Source organism: Gymnoscopelus microlampas, assembly GCF_963454915.1.
Source record: "Gymnoscopelus microlampas genome assembly, chromosome: 18".
Classification (NCBI taxonomy): Eukaryota; Metazoa; Chordata; class Actinopteri; order Myctophiformes; family Myctophidae; genus Gymnoscopelus; species Gymnoscopelus microlampas.
In genome coordinates, this window is record NC_139955.1 from 24,059,796 (window position 1) to 24,081,553 (window position 21,758).

Consider the following 21,758-nt stretch of genomic DNA (forward strand, 5'->3'; position numbering starts at 1 on the left):
TCATGTACAGTATAAATTATATTTGAATATAGCTTCAATTAGCTGAATCAGTTTGGTGTGCTTAATTTATCTTACCTCAAATTAGCATGTTAGCACGTCTGGGTAGCTCAGTCGATAGAGCACTCAATTTATAGGCTGCTGTTTTTTTCACACACACACACACACACACACACACACACACACACACACACACACACACACACACACACACACACACACACACACACACACTTGTCTGGCAGGCCGCAGGTCCTCATCTTTCCTCAAAGCTTCAGCGGTGGGTTCGAAATATAAATTGTTTGCTGCCATCTCAAATGCACACACAAAAAAAACACACCTACTCAACATCTTAAAGCATCTGTTTGTGTAAACACACAGGTAACCTCATAGGCAGCCTTGAAGCTCTTCTCTCTTTTTAAAAAAAAAGTAGACAATTATTTTTTACCCCCTTTTTCTCCCCAATGTAGTCGTCATGCCAATTGATTCCTCCCCACACACATTTCTGTGTTGTCACTGCTGTCGTATCCTACTAACTCACCTGCCAGTGAGGAGCCCCCACCAGGAGGACGTAGAGCCTTTGTCCTACTCCTCCCGCCCAACACTCCCCGCTGACAGGTGCCACCCAGCACGTAGGAGTACGTGCAATGACTATTATCACCCTCCCCGTGCAACTTCCCTCCCCCGAACACGGGCCAATTGTGTTTGTGTAGACGCTCGATAAAGCTGGATGCACCACGGTGGATTCGAACCCACAACCTCCGTGGTGGTGGGCAGTGACTTTACCACTGCGCCACCCGAGCGCCTGCTTGAAACTCTTCTCATCTTCATTCTATTGTAAAGATTGACTGATGCCAGATTTTTGAGTCCGATGCCGATCATGATTTTGGAGAGTCCTAGATCACCGTTTGCTGATGTTTTGACCGATGTTATTTTTGTAAAAAATATATATATAATCTTGAAATCAATTTGGAAAACTTATATTTGATTAGTGTTTCAGAGGTTGTACAACTGATTTGAAATTTGTGAAAACATGGCCAAAATACAGAAGCCAGGTTGAAAGTGGTTCAAATTAGGACACATCGGCTGCATATTTGCAGATACTGATGTCATCAAAAAGTCAAATAATTGCCAATATATGAGCCAAGACAATATATTGGTCGGGCTTCTATTGAAAACATTTGGACTCAAGGCAACAATAAATGTGTTCATGGCCAACATGAAGATCTATTATTCATGTGTTTGGTATCAGGAAAAGAGAGGAGGGTTCGGTTGCATAACATGAACAGCAGCTTCAAACTAAATCTGAGATCCTGCAACACAGGCGGAACTGGAGCTGACGTTGTGCTGTGTGATTGATGCACAAACTGCTCGACCACTTCTGAGGAATTCTAGCAGTGGGTGTGATGTAGGCAACTGTACCTTGGATTCCTTGATCTTGACAGCAATGACCTGTTTCCTCTGACGGATGATTTCCACCAGCTCATCACACTCCTCCACCAGCTTAGCTTCATGCATGGCTGTGTTCACCTAGAGGACAAGAGAGACAGATACGCTCGTTAACCACATGAACCCTAGTGTCCTTCTGATTTCGTGCATGATTTTAAGTTCAAGCCCATGTCAATCATATTTTTCCGTTGCTTCTGTGCTCTGTGAGCGAGGAATCAGATTTGTCGTCTTTCCTTTTCACTCTCTGGTGAAAAGTTCCACTTGGCACATTTAGCACATAAACAAATGCAAGCAAAACATATTCTGCCAATATATAAAGAAACAGCCTAGTATATTTTATTTTACATACTTTGCTTGCGTTACAATATTCTTTGCTCCAATGCTTTAAAGTGCTTTCAAATGCAATGATAACGTAACTTTAAAAAAGAAAATAGCCACGCAATGATGATGAAAGCCAAACAATTTTCAAGTTCTGGCTTCTTTGAAAATCAAAGGTATGCCAAGGTATGCTTTGGCAAATGGTCGACAGACATTGAAATGGGAAGGAAAACTTCTACCATGTCCAGAGAGTGAGCAAGCTTATGAATGCACTGAACGTGTAACCACTTTGATCACTTTGGAGCACGTGATCCCTCCTACTAGGATTCACACAGGAGACAAGCCATATCGGTGGTGTAATTGTGAAAATATTGATTAATTTATTCATGTAATCTTTCTCTCTATAGCCTTGAAGGCATGCAGACTAGGGAGTAAAGATATTTCACAGACTGCAGAATACAGACTCAAAAGTGTGAAAAACGGTTCCATTCACAGGATGAAAACCATTTTCACTGTGGTCAGAATTTCACCACCAAATAATCATCCACCAATGAATACCCACAGAGGAGAAACCCCATCATTGCCCTGAATGTAATTTTACTACTCCAGGAATTGCAATATGGAGAAACACATTGCTCAGTGATTTTGGTATTCTATCCCCAAACTATTTAGCAGACATTGCAAACAGGACAGAAAATGTTGCATGCACATTGCTTACATTGTCACAAATTTATAATCCCTCCTCATTCAAAGTTCTTAAGTACTGCAGACAATTTAGACGTGTCAATGACAGAGAAGAGTCACCACTGCTGCTGACCATGGGAGCAAATATTAAGAAGCAATACATGTTTCTATTGAAATAGTACTGTAGATATTTATAGCTGCGTTTTTAATGTTAATCCAATAGAAAACATCAGAGAAACTATAGATGGCTAGAGTAACTATAGATGGCTGGAGTAAAGTACCCAAGACAGAGTTCAATAAGCAAATACTATAGCTTACTGGAAGAAGGCTTTAATTGCTGACTGCCAACAAGAATTCTGTCTTTAAGTATGGTGTTTAATTACACCAAAGAATACAGGAGGGAAAACTATACCAGTGCAGTGAGTGTGGGAAACATTTCAGTCTCCTGGGAAACTTCTGTAAGAAGAGGTTAATGTAAGTCATGGCCTTTATTGAATGTGTGTATACTTTGACAGAGATAACTGGGGACACTTATTGAACCTAATGCTTTTACTGCTGTTTGGCATTCCTCAGTTACACTTGCCTAAACTGTAAGCTGATTTGACAGTGTTTGTCAAATTATTGAGAAGACGTCTAACACTACTTAGTATTTCAATTTGTTCTTTCATTTACCTATTTTTCATCAAAACATTTTTAAATCTCCGCCAGGACGGAATGGCAGAGGCGAGGGTCTGTCCATGAGTCTGTCTTTCTGTCTGAGTCTGAGCAGCTAATGTGTGACACTTTGCACACACACTCCCAGGAGGCCAAGGAAGAACTGCCCCCCAAACTTTTCAAATCATATAACAGGTATTTTGGCCTCTAACTCTTGAACCGTATCTCGTACAATAAAATTGTTTCCTCCCATTGGCTTTCGCAACTCTCAATAGGCCCGCCCATTTCTGCCTGACAAGATTTACCACCGTTGGTTTGTGAGAGGGGCCTGTTAGGCATAAAATGTGACAAATCATGAACGCATCTGCTCCAAATCTGAATCACACATTTAGGGAACTCTAAACAACACAAAGCCAACATCATTTGCACGTAAACCCATAGGGGGCGCCACACATGCTACAAATGTCACAGTTTGTTGTTGAAACTTGCTTTTTTCCACCAAGTTTGTAACAAATGGACTCCGTCAAACAAGGTTTTGATACTCCATACCCTTTACCTGCAATTTCCTTCACAAATTTGTGTCAGAGCCTATTAATCATATATTATGAATGAATTCACCATCATGCCCAAATTTGAATCACATGGGCCTCTATATGCGAACTCCAATGCGAACTGAACACGCATCATTACTTATTGTGGTTTGAGATGTGACCAAACCGACAGTGTGTGTATTTGTCTTCATTATTATTTTACATATTATTTTACTGTATGTGTTTAGGTTGTGTAATCTGTAAATGTTAGGTTCTTATCTTTTTTATTCTATGAATGAAAAATTTTTAAATAAAGTGCCTCTTTTTATATTCAGTTTCATCTATCTACATGTCACATATTATTACTTAGCAAGTCAGTAACACATTTCAGGGGGGGGAAATCTACCTATTCAAAATGCAGTCACGTCAAATCAACCGGGCGTATAATTTCATTTTGAATGTTGAAGAATCAATTTAAAAAGATGATGTCTACAAAAGGTAAAACAGGTTAAATAAATGATAAAAAAAAAAAAATGATAAATCGATTTTTTTTATTTTACACTAGAGTGAGCAATGTTAAAGTTTATTTCAAACTGAAGTTAAGAGGTGGTCTTTGAGCACTTCTCAACTCAAAGAGGTGCACGGCTTGGGATACATTATTTCTAAATTGATTCAACTGTAATTTTAAAGTTAGAAACTTAAGTCCTTTCCAAGTCCTTTCCAACCCTTCAGGTTGGGTCTTAAAAAGACAGTATAGAGTATTTCAATAAAGACATTATTCTTATTGTCTCCTTGTGATAGATGTCCCCATCTGTACATTTTTCAGGGTTGTGATTTTCTGTCACGCTGAAGTCTACCAAACCACTTATCCGCCACAACCTTGTTCCACACATCACTCCACAAAGCTTATTACAACACGCACATGCACTTAAACCTCATTAATCTCTCTCTCTCTCTCTCACACACACGCACACGCACACGCACACGCACACGCACGCGCACATACACTCCATTCATTCTTCAAAGAGCTATCTTATGACTGCAGGTTAGTAATTGAGCAGGATAAATGCTGCCGTCAAAAATCACCATGCATTAATAAGTGAGCTGCTTGGCATATCTGAGTAATGGCAACAATCGATCCTCTGCAGCAAGTCCACCTCCCCTGCTGCCTGCCACTTACTTCACATTCTCCTCCTTCTATTCAAACTACACACTGGATATATAAAACAGGAAGGAGTATTGTAGCCCAAAGTACATGTCACTATTATCAATCAGAATCCTGCAGTGAAATAAATTAAATCCAGTAGTGGACATTAACCAAGAACATTTACTTGAGTACTTGAGTATCCGTTCTTAACGCAATTATCTTTTTTTTTGTTATACTTCTGACTTTAACTCCAATACATTTCCAAGACAAATATTTGTACTTTTGACTTTTGAGGTATATTATGAATTAACCACTTTAGCCATATTTAAACTATATTGAAATAAATAGCAGATCTACAAGATCTACTTGAAAGTTTCTCAAGTACAAATTTGACTGGCCAACTAATATTTGACAAGGAGTATCTATACTTTGACTTAAGTACTGGGATTGAGAATTTGTCCAACACTTATTAAATCACAACATGCAACAAGCCAAAATAAAGTACATGTTTGAATGTGTGAGTAAGCACCACATGGATTGGACGTATTTTTTATAAGACCTTGCAGCTGCTGATGCTGTGAAGACTTAATACAGTGCTGAGTTAGGAGCATGAGCTCCTCAGACAGACATGGCAGACATACGGCAGGCCTACATGATCCACTGTATGCCAACATTGTTCCTGATCTAGTCTCACATGGTCAGACACATCTGTCTTACGACATCAATTCTGGGTCTGATCCACTAGTCAGAATGTCTGGGTTTTGCCAGAGAAAATGTCAGACAAGCTTCTAATTAGCTGGGCTGTAATGGAACTCTGTGGTTGGTCTAAGGAGGTCTGTAGTTGGTAGATTCATATACTGTATATGATAAGATTAATCTTTTGGTGTGTCATGGTCCTTAACCACGTCTCAATAGTTGTGCAAAAGATGGTAGATATCTATCTACAGTAATTGTCTGGCTACTATACTGTGAGACTATTCCTGATCGTGTCCACCAAAGTGAGAATAACAGATTTTTTACAAACCCCACTAACACCTGAGTCTGCTCCTTATGCATCATTTATGTTATGTCACAAAGTGCTAGGAGTCGAATCATTTTAGGAATGACTTGGACTAACAGAACAAAAAGTTGTTACTGCAATACTTGCAAAGTACTGCAACTGTGGCCGGAATCACTTGATAATATTACTGCAACAGGGCTAATTCCACACACCGTGTGAAGAGAACTCATCCTCAACCACTCCACATTTACATAGGCCTACACAACCTCTTATTTTGTCATCCCATAATATAACCATTCAAATACAAAAACAGCTTTTTTGGAAAGGGATTTGCAAATGGCTCCTGAAATAAAACAGGAACAATGACTGTTGAAATTATGAAACACCGGTAGACTTCTTAAATAATTGCACGAACAGCTCATAACCCAGTAGAAAGCAAATTGAGGCTATATATCCTACTTGATACGAAGGATTAGGCAGCCATGTAAGCTGTCTACACAGTGTTCCGTTAAATCAAATTCTACACAGTGCACACACAGTGGGTTCAGAGTACATAAACCTGGACAGGTCTGGGCTAATGACTAGCAGCTCACTGTTTAATCGGAAGACAGGTCACTGCATTAAATCAAACTAGCACAGCACTACGATGGGATTGGTATAATCACCAAATAATGCCATTTCAAGAGGAGCTAAACATTTTAACTTCATACTCATATTTGTCAAGAATGGCCTACAGTGTCTCTGGAATCATAGATCGGCACTGGAAACAGCTGAACATTTTACATAAACCTATTAGGCAATAGACAGAAACTACACATTTAATAAACATTAAATGTGCTTTAAATGGGCGGAGAATGGCAGAATGGAAGAAATCTGTATTACAGTGCCATGTGGGTCTGCACAGCTGCATGATGCGTTTCACTATATTGCGGTACAAGGTACACAACTAAAATTGCTGTATGTGTAACTGCTGTGAGAGGTTGTGAGAGAGAATGTGAGGTAAACACCTGCATGTCCCTGACACTCATCATCGGGGACGGGTGCAAGCCACTAAAAACAAAGCCGTGACAGCCTTCCTGATACAGAATGGAACAATGCGGAATACCGAAGCTGTGAATCATGACCATCACCACTGCAAGCCGGTCGCAAGTCACGCCATAACAATGTTGGCTCACGGCATGGACTGTATGGATGTTCTGACATCTCTATTTCGGGGAGTGTTTGCAATGTGATGCCCCGCTAGGCGTAACAGATATAAATACAAAACAAAACATGAAGGCAGAAGCCTCCTCCTGAGGAAAAACACTTATCAGTGAATGCATCTCTCTTTTCAAAGTCCAATGGTGGGATAACAACTCCCGAAAGCAGGCCCCGGAAGAAGGAGGCTGTGTACGCTGGTGCTCTGAATGCTGATACACTGCTTTTTGATCCTATCTTATACGCCAATACAGTTGTAGACAAATACAGAGGAGTGGAATTCAGGTCAATGTCCCTGCAGACTCTCTCTTCCTCTGTGTTTCTCCCACATATTGTCTTACGTCATCATTGAGTGTTTGCTTCCGTGCTTTGCGTCTATCTGGTCAACCCAAAAAGGTTGTGGGTTGACACGCTAACACTTCTCTCCCCTTTCACCTACCTCTGCCTATTTTATCCTCGCCTTTCACAATGCCCCTCCACTCCACCTTCCCATCTCACCTATCTCACTCTCCTCTTCTTTCCACTCCTCTCCTCCTGTCCTGTGTCTGGAGCTAGCGTGCGCCGATGCTGTACCAGCTTACCTGCAAATGCAGCCCGCTTCTCGCGTTAATAATGAAGCTAGCCTTTTGACATCAACATCACATGGGGGAATAGCTCAGAGCACGGGGTGGTGTTGGGGTGGAGGTGGAGAGAGAAATACAGTTTATTTCAAAACTTTTGCTTAACAGTCGACAGAGCATGTTTTCCCTGTCGTTTAAAAAAAATAATTTCCAATGAATAAGTGATGAGATCCTGTCGGCATTCGGCAACATTGGTGGCGTCAGTATGTTGGTACGCAGACGGAGCGGAACGCAGGAGGAGACAGACAATCTTTTCTTTCATGTGAAGATGAACGGTTCTGTCTGTAGTTAATGAATCAATCACCTATCACTTAATTTGATTGATGAGCAGCTGCACAGGAGACCTGGGGAATGACGGGGGGACGGGGGACGGGGACGGGGGCGGCTGGTTGAAGGTTGGAGTTGCTCACGTGTAGGTAGAAATGAACCCTGTGCATAGTGAGGGAGCCACTCGTGCATTTGTTGTCTGTTGCTATTACTGTCCTCTTGTCTGAGAGGATTTACATTGTGTGTGTGTGTGTAGGGAGTGTATAGTGACTGTGTGTGTGTGTGAGAGTGTGTGGTATAGCGTGTGCACATGACAGATGCAATGTTGACACCACTGCTAAGTGCTTGAGGGTTGCAGCTGGCTCTACTCAGTACCTCCCTTTAAATCATAGCACAGGCACAAATGAAAGGGGTCTGCAGCCACAAGACTGGTGGAGGTATACTTCTGCACAGAAGGGTACAGGTTCACTCTGGAAGAGTGTACGGTGGCATGAACAGTTCTTCAAGGTTGTTGCGAAATTAACCCCAGTTGGCTTTGCTAATTCATTGCCTTTTGGCAAGGCCTACCAAAGTTTTGCTAGTTGCCACCCATTTTCAATATGGATGGTATTGAACTGGGTTACATGTCGCCTTTCCGACATGTCGCCTTTCCGACGTTAACGAACCCTATACTTAACCCTAACCCTAACCCTAACCGCACGCGGAAGCCACAAGTCGGAGTGGCGAGATGTCGGAATGGAGAAATTACCCCATTGAACTGCTCAATGCTAAACCATGCTTCTTTTTAGCGGTGCCAGCCGCTCTGCATTTGACTATGTCCGTCCGTATGTCTGTATGTCCGTTTGTCCGTTTGTCCGTTTGAGCACGGGCTTTAAACAGCTATAACTCCAGTTCGCAGCATGCCAGCAAGTCCAAATTTGGTATGTGGACTTAGACCACCAATAGGGACGAGCATTGACTGCTGAAGCCCCGCCCCGCCCTATTATAGCGCCACCAGGAGGCCACTGGCTTTAAACAGCTATAACTCCAGTTTGCAGCATGCCACCAAGTCCAAATTTGGTATGTGGACTTACACCACCAATAGGGACGAGCATTAATTGCTGAAGCCCCGCCCCGCCCTATTATAGCGCCACCAGGAGGCCACTCATCAAAGGCACCGCTTCCTTCACACGGGGTGCGATTTTTTTTTTCCCCAAAAACCATGCTACAAGTATGCCAATGTGTTAATATCCCATTTTAAGCGCACTGAGCTACCGCCAAGCTCAAAGCAGCACATTACTGGGGCTTAGGAGGTACAGCTGTGCGATCAGAAAGTTCACTGCTGGTTCAATCATTAGCTCCCCCTGGCATTGTGTTGAGGTGTCCTTAAGCAAGACACTGAACCCATAACTATAACAAAACAACACAATGAAAACATTTAATGTGTTCCTTTTAAATTGCACTGTAAACTCTTTCTTTTCAATGAATATTTCAATCAATCAAAGAAATACTGTACCCGTCTATCAGTTTGGTGCCACCTAAGACTTTGCGGTCAGTGTTTGAAAGGCTGAATGTGACATCTTTCTATAGCACATTTGGATAAAGGCACTATAGAAATGCAGTCAAAGGAATTGCCAGGACTGACAAAAATGTCCTTCAGGTACTTTATTTTAACAGGCACGGCCAGCAAACAATCAACGTATGCGTTTCTGTACAAAGCCTTCTTCCTCATTAATGCTGATGAAGGCAGCTCTGACTGTAAAAGAACCTTTCTAGGCCATGCACCCGGTAAGAAACTATTAGAATAAGTTTTCCTATTGCTTCATTCCCTTTGTTTCAACCTCATAGTTGCCTCTCCAAAGGATGTATGGGCAGATTGTTTTTCTGATTACCGCTTTAGCGTCACATTGTTGAGTCATGCTTAGAGTCAGATTGGGGGGGTTTACATACATCAGTAGTATCAATCTTAATCTTAATGTATATGTGAGGAAATGGATTCAAAACAAAGCTACCTGATACATACAGTATGTGACAAATGAGTGCCTTATTATGTTTACTAAGACTATTTTCAACTATTATCACCATTTACGTAAATGTGCATGACCTGTTCAGCATTCAGCATATTATGGCCCATGGCAACACGCACAGCATTTGATTAAACTTAATGTAGGCAACGCAATGCGAAGCTGTTCTATTGTCTGCCTTGATTCCTTGATTGCCTCAACCACTGCCAAACAGTCATGCCACTTAGTCAATCATACAAAGTATAGCAGTCCCACTTTTATGTCCTATATCATATATTAAAATTGGCTTAAGGGAGGACCGGCCGGCCGGCCCGTCGTGGTCCGACGGGCCGGCCGGCGGACCACGTCGCCGCGCTCATGTCACAATAACTCAGCCATAACCATATAAGGAGTTCCCAGTGCAGCTACGCCCAAATATGAGTGTGTTGTCTAACCTCAATGTGTCATCATGGCATCAGGCACAAACAAATCAGTCAGCTCCATATACGGGCACAAAAGGGGCATAGCCCTTGTTTACTCACAAATGTACAACATCTCGGCAGAACCATCTTGGTCTGCGCTGGGCACAAAGTAGAGAGGCATGGTGGTGTTACTACTGTTTGGGACAAAGTGACATTTAACTGTCCCCAGCACAATACAAACTGGATATTTAGACAAAGGGAATGCCAGCCAATCTCTGCTGACGACTATTTTTCTAATATCTTCAGGGCCATTTTGATTTAGATTTTTTTTTAAATCAACTCATCTGTAAATAAATTAGAATGTTTCCCAGACCTTTAAAAACGAATATCCTGAATACACTGGTGCTGTGTAGTCCAAAAAGGTCCTTTTGAATGTTGAATAGACAGTTTACAGACTAATCAATCTTTGATCAGCAGCCAATGAAGATGTTTTCAAACAACAGTGCTATTTTATTGCTAACGCAACCATTAATAAAACAACAGAGGAAAAGCAACAAAGAGAGAGAATCAATTAATCAACAAATCAAGCAATGACAGAATGTAAGACAGATTCAATTTTCCGTGTGTATGCGACTTGAGCCCGGGGGGGCAATACCGGGAGAGCTAAGCTGTATGCAGTCAATAACAGTGTCAGGCCTGAGTGTTAATGATATTTCTGATCTCTAGGGAAGAGAGAAAGTGAGTGGAGGAGAGTGAGTAACGCTATAGCCTCAGAGCTTTTGTGTGTCTCTTCCTCTCTGTCTCTGTCTTACTTCATGTCTTGATTTATTTATGTTCTCAGAACCATAAATGAATGTGCTGGTTTCTTGTTTTTAAAGCCTCATGCGTGAAAACGTATGGACGAATGGGTACACGCACACACACACACACACACACACACACACACACGCACACACACACACACACACACACACACACACACGCACACGCACACGCTCTCTCACAAGCATTAATTCATCTCTCACGCATGCACGCACAGTTGCACACACATCTCTTTACCCACCTCAACCTGTTGACAAATCTGGATGAGCTTGGCCATTTGGTTCTCCAGCTCACTGTTCCTCTTCACCAGGTTGGTCAGGTTGTTCTCCAGAGTTTGCTGTCAGGAGGGATGAGAGAGATGACGGGTGGAGGGGAGACAGAACCGAGGAGACAAGAAGACGTTGTTAGTGGCGTTGTAGGCGACAATGTGTACACAAGAGTAGTACAGATATTTCCCACTACTGCTCGATTTTTTTCTCCATTACATACATTAGAGCAGTGGTTCTTAAAGTGGGGTCCAGGGACCCTCAGGGTTCCTTGAGGGGGTTCCAAATGAACCCTTACAGGTCTGTACCTCTGATAATGTACAAATGGAATCAAATGGATTTGTGCACTCAGGAGTTATGGGGTTCCTTGAAAATAAAATGTTTGCAAACTACTGCATTAGAGATATTACCATGCATGCTTTTGAAAAAGCCAGACAATCACGTTCTCCACTCCAATGTTCCCCTTAGGGTTCCTCTTTTGAACGTGCATATCCTAAAACATATCTTAAACACTTTAAAATGACATGAGATGTACCACACTTCTTCAAAATGCACTTAGATGTTGTAATGTAGGTTGCATGTGCCATAATCCATGATTAAGTCCCATATGCGTGTATGCATATGGACCCAAATCACAAAATCTAAGTGAGAAGAACATCAACACAAGAATAGCGTTATGATGAAGTGTGGTTTGTTGTGGGTGATTTCAAGGTTTTGAGAGACATCAGACTTTAATAACAATCATGAATAGGCTGTTATATCTCAATAAAAGAAAATAAATAAATATATACTGTATACCTGTATATATATATTTAAAAAAAATGTTTTTAGGAATGAAATCCTATCAAAGTAAGAGTGACAAATTTACCACATTTTATTTTAAAAAAATCATCCATTCCAATAGTATGGCTGTGGAGAGAACCATACAAAGTCTTTATAAACCCGGTAGATAAAACTTCCACTTTTTACAGTAGCTGTGCACTGCTTCATCTTATGGCTTTTTGGTTCTGAGTCAGAACATTTGAGAAAGAATACAAAGTACAATTCAGTGTTAATTTAAATCTGACATTGTAAAATTGGACCCATTTGGGTCCCTTTACACTTTCAGAAATAAATTACCCTTGATAATTATACAGTAGTGTAGGCTACAACAGAACTGCAGAACTAACACAAGATTGGTGGTACGTTTTCTGCACTTGCTATGTGGTCTTAAATTAGTCAGAAATGGGCACAGTATTGTTTTGAAATTATACAAAAAGCATGCTTTTGCATGTTTTCTGGTATTATCTCTGTACTATGACAAGTGCAACTTATGAAAAAATGGGCAACAACAGACTTACATAACATGTGTCTTAAAAAACAAAAACTTTATCTAGGCCTACAGCTGAAATTGGGTCCAATCCGGATTCTTCCAGTATACAATCCCATGTAGATTTCTTATTGTAGGATAAAAACACAGCACAAAAAAAGCTAATCAATGTTGCAGAACAAAATTTGCATGTGTCTTTCCACAATAAATGCTGAATCATTAGAGACCACTGCTTTTATACTGTCTGTTTAATTGCTTTCGAACCCTCTGATCTAGCCTCTTTTTAACTTTGAAATCATGCAAGCCATCATGTGATCTCTGAGAGATGAAAACTATCATCTTTTTTGGATGATTTAAATATTCAATTATTAGCATTTCAAAACCAAGACTACGTACCCAATCTGAATTGAAAGTGAGCAGGTGCATACACACACGCACACTATCGCCCGTACACACACACACACACACACACACACACACACACACACACACACACACACACACACACACACACACTTACACTTACACTTACACTTACACTTACACACACACACACACACACACACACACACACACACACACACACACACACACATACAACCACAATAAGATGAAGATGGACACAAGCAAACGGCAAGCTTTTAATAAAACTGCTGTTTATGTAAAGAAAACAAACCGGGGATGGCAGTGAATGACAACAAGCATCAAAACAACAACAAATGCTGCGAAGAAAACAGCAGAATAATGAGCTGGTACACAAGCGGAGTCTGTCTGTCAGCCTCCCTTCCAACTGACATTGCAGTGTACGTATCTTTCAATTAGCCTACCCGTTGCTCTGTCTGTTTTGACATTTGCGCCCACTTTACCCAACTTATCTACCTGCCTTCTTCTGTTGGTCTCTATCTTGTCTATCCTCTGGTCTGTCAGTCAGTCTGTCAGTCTGTCTGTATTCCACCATTAGGAATGTGGGGGTGGGGTGGGGGGTTGAAAAGGCAACCGGGGAACTCACCGCAGCGCTTGTCTTTGAAGCCTCCATTACCGCGTCTGACACTCTGCCCGGGCTCACCTGATAAGCCTACGAACACATGCACAACCACAAACACACAAACACACACACACACACACACACACACACACACACACACACACACACACACACACACACACACACACACACACAGACAGACAAACCTTACTGGTCTGATTGCACACATCAATCACACAGAGGCACAGTGACTGGAAAGGGTGCCTCTGTAGGTCTGTGCCGCCTGCCTGCAGGCGATCCTATTAATGAGTACTGCTGTCATTCTGCATGTGACAGGGTCTTTGTTATCCCATTGACAATCGACTGCAGATGAGCATGTGTGGCTCCAAGTGTCTTGCAGTATGACTAAAGCCTGTTCAATCTATCCTTGTTCAAGATAGCACTCAGGTTGCATCAGAAACACTTGAGTGTTCGTTCTGTCAATGTGCATAATGTGTGTGTGTGTGTGTGTGTGTGTGTGTGTGTGTGTGTGTGTGTGTGTGTGTGTGTGTACAAGGGGTTTATGGAACATCAGTGAGAGGGGACAGATGGATCATTAATTAGCAAGCTGGAGACGATAATGATTAATACATCAGAAAACAGCTGCCTCCCACGGGACCTGAGTGAAGCAAACTCCTGTTTTTGTGTGAGTGGATGTGCCATGCGTGTTCATGAGTGCATTTGCATCCACTGCCTTTTTGTGTAGTCAAATGTGTGAGCGCATGAGTGTATGTGTGTGTGTGAATGCATGCATGCGATTGAATTGATGTAGGGGTAAACATCTGCATACATTTGATTATTCCTTTGTTATTACCTTGTATACGATTATTATTGTTGTTGTTATTGGTGCTGCTACAATGTCTGAGGAACCGGAACAAAATAATTTTACGCTTACGTACCCATACTCAAGATGTGACAATAAAGACACTGTGTGTGTGTGTGTGTGTGTGTGTGTGTGTGTGTGTGTGTTAGTGCTGCACGATTCTTGCTCAAACGTGAATCACGATTTTCCTCCATAAGAATTGAGATCACGATTCTCACACGATTCTCTTGTAAATATAAAATAATAATAAAAAAAAAATAATAATAATAAAATATATATATATATTTTTTTTATATTGGAAAAAAAATCGGCATAATTTAAAATCGAGATTGCATATAGGTGTCTGAATCGAGATCACAATCTTTTTTCGATTAATTGTGCAGCACTAGTGTGTGTGTGTGTGTGTGTGTGTGTGTGTGTGTGTGTGTGTGTGTGATGGCGAGAGCATATGCATGCATGGTGCATGTGTGCTTGCTGTTAACGTCCCTAAGTGCATGGACGGAAAACAGTGCATGCTTGTGTGCTTGTCTTCTCGCACACAAGAAGCCCTGAAGCGTGTTGGCGTTGCAGTGGCCCTCAGACCAGCGACCAGGGAGAGAATGGCAGGAGAGACAAGCGGCTCATTAAAACACACTGCAGACTTCAAAGACAGCCAGACATACTCAGACAGCGATGATAGGAGGAGGCAGAGAGAACGAGAGGAAGGGAGCGAAGGAAGAAGTGTATGGGTCCAAAAAAAAAAAAGGGATAAAGAGGAGAAAGATGGATGGGCTGACAGAAATGGAGGAGTAGAAGGAGAGAGGCATGGAGCAGAGAAAGAGAGAAAGAGAGTGGAACAGAGGCACAGAGGGGCGGACACAGTGGGAGTGAGCAGGGAGTTGCAGGAGGCGAGGCATATGATGAGCTGGCTGGCTACAGTAGTTAGTGATATATAGCAGTGGTTCTCAACCTGTGGGTCGGGACACCCAGGGGGGTCCCCACATGATTTTGGGTGGGGTCCCCAGATGACAGTAAAGAGACAATATTCGTCCCAGTAAAGAGACAAAAGGACTTTTTTAATACAAAAAAATATATATGAAATGAAAAAAGGCTGTTACTGCATAAAAAGTAATCAATAAACTATACTATAAAAACTGGTCAAACATTGGCTAAATTGTCAAATAATATAAGAAAGAGGCAAAAAAAAAGAAAATAGCTGATCTACAAGCTCACAACGCCTCGCAACGTGAGGCGTTGTGAGCTTGAAGATCTGCTATTTTCACAATGTTTATCTGTGGAACCGAGTCAAACTCAATTGAATGCCTCAACAACTCCTACAATTCCAAGTGTTTGTCAGGGTGGGGGGTCTCCGGTTCAAATATGATTATTTTGGGGGGGTCGCGGCCTGAAAAGGTTGAGAACCACTGATATATAGCGTAAGCCAGTGGCATTTGTTCATTCAGCCTTCGACGCACCATTCCATGGGAGAAAGAGACTGAGCGAGAAAGAGGGGAAGCTAATGGAGATAGAAATAGACACAAGCCACGTGTTGAGAGGGTGCAGCCTGGCGGAGTGGCTTCAATCAGGCCTATCCTGTCATTCTGTTTTCTGGGTTATTTTTTCCCCTGCATTCTCAAGTCTTTTTTCCCCCAACACCTTGCTTGCTGTATCGCTGGCTTTCTTTTCTTCAATCTGTTCTCTTACACTATTATCTTTCTATCGTGCTCTCTCTTTCAGTCCGGTCTCTGTCAGTTGTGGCACAGTTATGATGATCTCGGAAACACTGACAGCACATCATGTTGTGTTATGTCACCACTCTCCAAATAGTATGACATCATAGTGTAGCGGAGATCCTCTGAGGTCACGTTCATTGTCAAAAGAAAGCCATGTTACTTCTGTCCAGAGTTATTATAGTTAACTAAAACTAAGTCGAAACATAATGATAATTTTGTTATCTAAAACCAACATGAGCCCTTGAACACAAGCTTTTGGGACACAATGTAGTAGCCTATGAAAAGTGGACTGTACTTTACCACACGAGGAAGATTGAGATAATACTGTAGAGCAGTGTAACCTTCATATTGCAATGGTTTGTGAGTGCATAGATCGGCTATTTTCGGCACGGGACACTGACGGAGTATAAACTCTTTTGGTCATTGTGACATCACAACATAAGGCAACCAACACATGAACAAGCAACAGAATAGACTGTCCTACGGCTACTAAGTACTTGACTTATAAGCCTTTTAGCCTTTAATGACTGTAGGAACCTCCCTAGTGCACAAGCGACTGAGAGAGAGAGAGAGAGATGTTGAGAGAGAAAATGAGAAGGAGATTAAACTTCAGAAAGAAAAAATGAATTTGGGCCGACCAAGCTCACTTTACAGCTGTTGTTAACAAGATGCTTTTCAGAGCCAGGGAAGTGTCAGTAACACGAGCCTTCTGGGAAATGCGGTTTCTGTCTGAGGATAATATTCCATAGGGCAGAGCTCCTGAGACCGTCACAGAGTGGTAGCAGATAACAAATGGGAAGTCACGGTTGTCCCATAACCTGCTGGCTGGTGCCCAATTAATAAAACCTATGGGCCTGGTGAACAGCAGCTAAAATTGACAGAGTTTTCGTTTATATTCCAATACCGGAAGATGCTCATTTCTATTTGCTTGGTTTTGCTTCCTGTGTATTGCCCAGTTGATTTACCAGTAGTTCTACAAGGTGAATGAAAGTAAACTCTTCCATTTCATGCCCCAATGCATGAGCATATTGAATTCAAATGAGTTCTATTGAATAAGAGCCATCACTATAAATATTTTGAACAGTAAACAAACTAATTTGACCTTCAAATTAGCGACAACTGTGTGAATGTTCAAAACACAGCAGGAAGTCTTGAAATTGATGAAACAAGAATGCTGCCAGACACCCACTTTCACTTGTGAATTCTGGAGGGGAATCACAACAACATTGAAACTGTTGAAATTGGGGAAAAAAACAGAAGGAGACGCTCTGGAAGCGGCAGGGAAGGACAAACTCTACAACCTTACTCATTCCCTCAGGAGATTCGGCCCTCAAATCCTGATGGCTTTCTTTCCACCGGTAATGCAAGAAAACTGTTGTAAATGGCCATAAATCCAATAATAATTCTTGTTTTTATTCACATGGGAGGATAACGATCAAGGAAACTTCTCTGAAATTCTGAAAAGAGAATATTAAATCATTATGACTGGTGAGCGCTGGTGAAGAGACCGAGACCAGCTTATATTTGTTTCTCTGTCTCTGTCTGAGAGACTTTCTTTGAATCACAGTCTGTGCTCTCAGCTGTCCAATTATATGTGTGGTTCAGGGATGGAGTGATCCAAGAGCACTAAAAACAAGAAGGAAGAAAGAGGAGAATATGAAAGAGAAAGAAAAACAGTTCAAAATGTGGGCAAGCGTTGAAATGAACGTGGCACGAACCCGAACCATTACTGTTACTTCCAGCTACCACAATCTTCAGGCTATTATTAGATGAATTAGATTACAGGCTGAAATGCTATGAGAAGGGCTGGTAAAGGAGGGGAACTTAATACAGGATAAAACAGGTGTAGACAGGGATGTAGTGGGCGACTGGGGGTTGATGTGGGTTTATGGGCTTAAAGGGATATTTCACTTTCCAAAAAATGTTGGGTCATTTTATCGTCTACTCAGGCTTTTGGGAGTCCCCCAGATAGTTTTTAAGTTGCTTGATTCAGTATTTAGATATTTGATATTCATTTTATCAGACACGCCCCCTTCCTATACAAACCCATTGTGACTTCAAACTCCATTTTCACCATGTTAGATTCATCGAAAACACCTGTCCTTGGTTCTGGTGACTGATTTTGTCCTTCTAATACGTGAGGAGACTGTGTTTTTTCAATTACTTTTTAAATGTATTTTTAATATTTTTTGGGGAAAATCGAAAAAATGTAATACAAAAAAAAAAATGTAATGAAAAAAGTAATTGAAAAAACACGGCCCCCTCGCGTAGGGCAGGATGAGTCACCAGAACCAAGGACGGGTGTTTTTGATGAATCTAACATGTTTGAAGTTACAATGGGTTTGTATTGGAAGGGGGCGTGTCTGATAAAATTAATATCAAATATCTAAATACTGAATTAAGCAACTTAAAAACTGTCTGGGGGGCTCACAAAAGCCTGGGTAGACGATAAAATTACCCAACATTTTTTTTAAAGTGAAATATCCCTTTAATGGATCTCCCTTTCACACATTCAGCCTGACAATCCGGACCCCCATCTCAAAATATTTAGTTCCAGGGACCCCCCAGAAGCAAAGATTTGAGTTACAAATGTTCGCTTAAAAAAATAATATATATATTCAAAGATTGGCACAAATTTATGATTTTTCAAAAATAGCAGATCTACAAGCTCATAGCGCAGCACTCTGTGCCGTGCTATGAGCTTGTATATCTGCTATTTTTGAATAGCCCAAAGTATAAAATAACGGTTAAAGTGGTTCAAATCGAAAATGACAGATGCTTTCCCGGTCTTAACTCTCTCAGTGCCAAACAACGAGATATCCCGAGTTTTTTCTGAATGCCCTCAGTGCCAAGAACGACAAATCCTGAGTTAAAAAATAAAATAAAAAATGAAAACATTATTTTTTTGGGAAAAAATGTTCAGAACCCAAGATATCATTATCTGAAGATTTGCAGCTCCATCCACTCCTTGTTTAACTTATAACTGAAAAAGGCTGTATCTCGCTTCCTAAGCACTTTTTTTTTACTTTGAAAAAAAGAAAGAAATTGCTGGCACAGTATGAACATATTTTTTTATTTCATTGGCACTGAGAGAGTTAATGGGTTAATCCAGAATGGAATATAACATTCATACAACATACAGTACTCGCCTAATCACTTGAAGTGAACAATACTAGGAGTGTAAAAAGGGGGATACAGAGTCTGCCTTAAGTGGGTGTTTTCTGTTGAGCTCAAAAGCCTATGTCAAGTCCAAATAACATGCAGTGATCAATTACTGTAAGTTGAATATTTTCTCTGCTTATCAGATTTCAGAAATGACCAAAAGTTTTGAAAATTCACGAATACAAATAAATAAATAAATGGGAATGTCCAAGCTGAAGAGTGACTTGCACAGCATATCTTTCTGTTGGTGAATATCCAAATCTATCAGAATACATGTTTCGTGTGCGCGGTCCTTATCCATCTATCGATCTACAAACTGTTCTGGGCCCACTGGCAACAGGAGGCTTTTGTACAACTCAATGGGTGGGAGAATTGATCCGTTTGAGCTGTAGACTGTGCAGAAAATAACAAGTCCTTGCTCTCCTCATCTAGGCCTTGACAGAATATAAGGTTTCTGAAGGTCGTGACTTTGTAGCTGAGGATTGGATATGGAATATTCGTGTCCAGTATAGGCAACAGATGTGGGTAGCCACTGTGACTCCTGCCCAAAGATAGTATGATCATGGCTCAGCCTAGCCCTAGCTGCTTAGAGTAGCAATTTCAGCAGAATATCAATAAACTCATGTTCATCTGTTCTGTATCTGAGAACGTTAAAAAATGAAATATTGCATAAAATATTTATCAGTGGGCGGCAAATGTCATCTTGACAGAAGGACCTGGGCTTTTTCCTAGTTAAATTTCCAGCAGGGCCGAGCACAAAAAGTGGCATCTGGCATGTGCCACCGCATATGCCGATATGCTGCGGCATGCCAGATGCCACTTTTTGTGCTCCGCTGTCTCTCTATATTTTTGTCAGTTTGTTTTTTTACAACATTTTATATTCTGCTTTCATCCCACTCTTCTTGGTTTGGTGGAGCAATAAGGCCAGATGTTTAACTTTCATTGTCAATGAGGGCACAATTTCAGGTGTGCGTGCGTGTGTGTGTGTGCGCGCGCGTGTGTGTATGTGTGCGCATGGGCCGACTGAATCATAAGTGGAAACTGCTACAAGAACAATTTCACAATATCACTTATTAAACAGCATTATGTTTTCATCACCATTTAAATGCAGTGAATGTTTCAATTGGGGGGGGGGGGGGGTGTGGAAGAGTTGGAATAATGACATAGGCTAGTCTGTGACAGCAATGGAGCAGCTTGTGAGCCTGCACTTCAATAGCTTATCAGTGAACCCCTGTCCTCTGTTCATAGCTCCCCCAGCAGCAGTTCTGGGAGGCCGCCTGCAGCATGACAAGCCTCAGCAACCCTCTTCTCCTCCTGATTAGTTTCAGTTACAAATGAGTTTTGTGTCCACAAATTAATTTAGCACAAAATGGCTCCCGCACATAACAGCGGATGACGTACTTTGAGAGAGGCAGACACAACGCAGACAGAATGAGGAAAAAGAGAGAGAGAGACACACGACACAACACAGCCACGCCATTATTGTTTGTAGCACAATTGTCTAGCTGGTGTACTCATTTGCGAAGGTTATTCATTCGTTGTTGTGTTAGTTCTTAAAGGCTCTGTATTAACTCATTTAGACCGGGGAAGCATCTGTGTCATTTTCGATTACTTTGGGCTATTCAAAAATAGCAGATATACAAGCTCATAGCGCGGCACCGAGTGCCGCGCTATGAGCTTGTAGATCTGCTATTTTTTGAAAAATCGTGAAAATGTGTGCAAATCTTTGAATATCTTTTTTTCTGTAGCGCACATTTTTAACTCTGTTACAACTCCTGGGGGGTCCCTGGAACAAAATAGTTTGAGATGGGGGTCCGCGGCCAAAATTCATATACCGGTATTTTTTTTTAAACTAGGATTTAGAAGACATTTGTAGAATCCCCCCAGAAGCAAAGATTTGAGTAAAAAATGTTTGCTTTGAAAATATATATATATATATTCAAAGAATTGCTCAAATTTTCACGATTTTTCAAAAATAGCAGATCTACAAGTTCATAGCGCGGCACCGAGCTTGTATATCTGCTATTTTTGAATAGCCAAAGAAATCTAAAAAAAGACACAGATTCTTTCCCGGTCTTAATGGGTTAATGCAAAGCATATTGGTGAAAGCGGCACCTCACGCTGGGAAGTATCCAGAGGCTCTGGGTTGTCTCTCTGTTTGTCCCCCCCATCCCCTCTGAATCATCTGAACAATGAGAAATATTAACTAACACTGAGAAGGTTTCAACAGATGGCTGGTTTAAATGTTGACCCACTTTTCCTCCCAAAATGCTGATGATGTCCCTCTTATTTATTCTTTTTGGTTAATATTATACATTTTATTATGCAGTAGACATTTGTTTCCGACTTTTTCTCACAGCTTTTATAAAGAAT

At 41.2% G+C, this 21,758-nt stretch overlaps 1 protein-coding gene across 3 annotated transcripts in view; it reads right to left on the reverse strand.

Annotated features, from left to right (window-relative positions):
• Positions 1–21,758, reverse strand: part of mid2 (midline 2) — a 103,209-nt gene that overhangs the window by 34,231 nt on the left and 47,220 nt on the right. For 2 of the 3 annotated variants that reach the window (XM_084041951.1, XM_084041952.1), the window contains exons 3-5: positions 13,674–13,739; positions 11,331–11,426; positions 1,420–1,527 (exon numbers count right to left, since the gene is read on the reverse strand). In XM_084041951.1, the coding sequence (XP_083898077.1) occupies positions 1,420–1,527; positions 11,331–11,426; positions 13,674–13,739 (270 nt within the window). The remainder of the gene's footprint in view (positions 1–1,419; positions 1,528–11,330; positions 11,427–13,673; positions 13,740–21,758) is intronic. The other variant, XM_084041953.1, reaches the window with a different exon arrangement.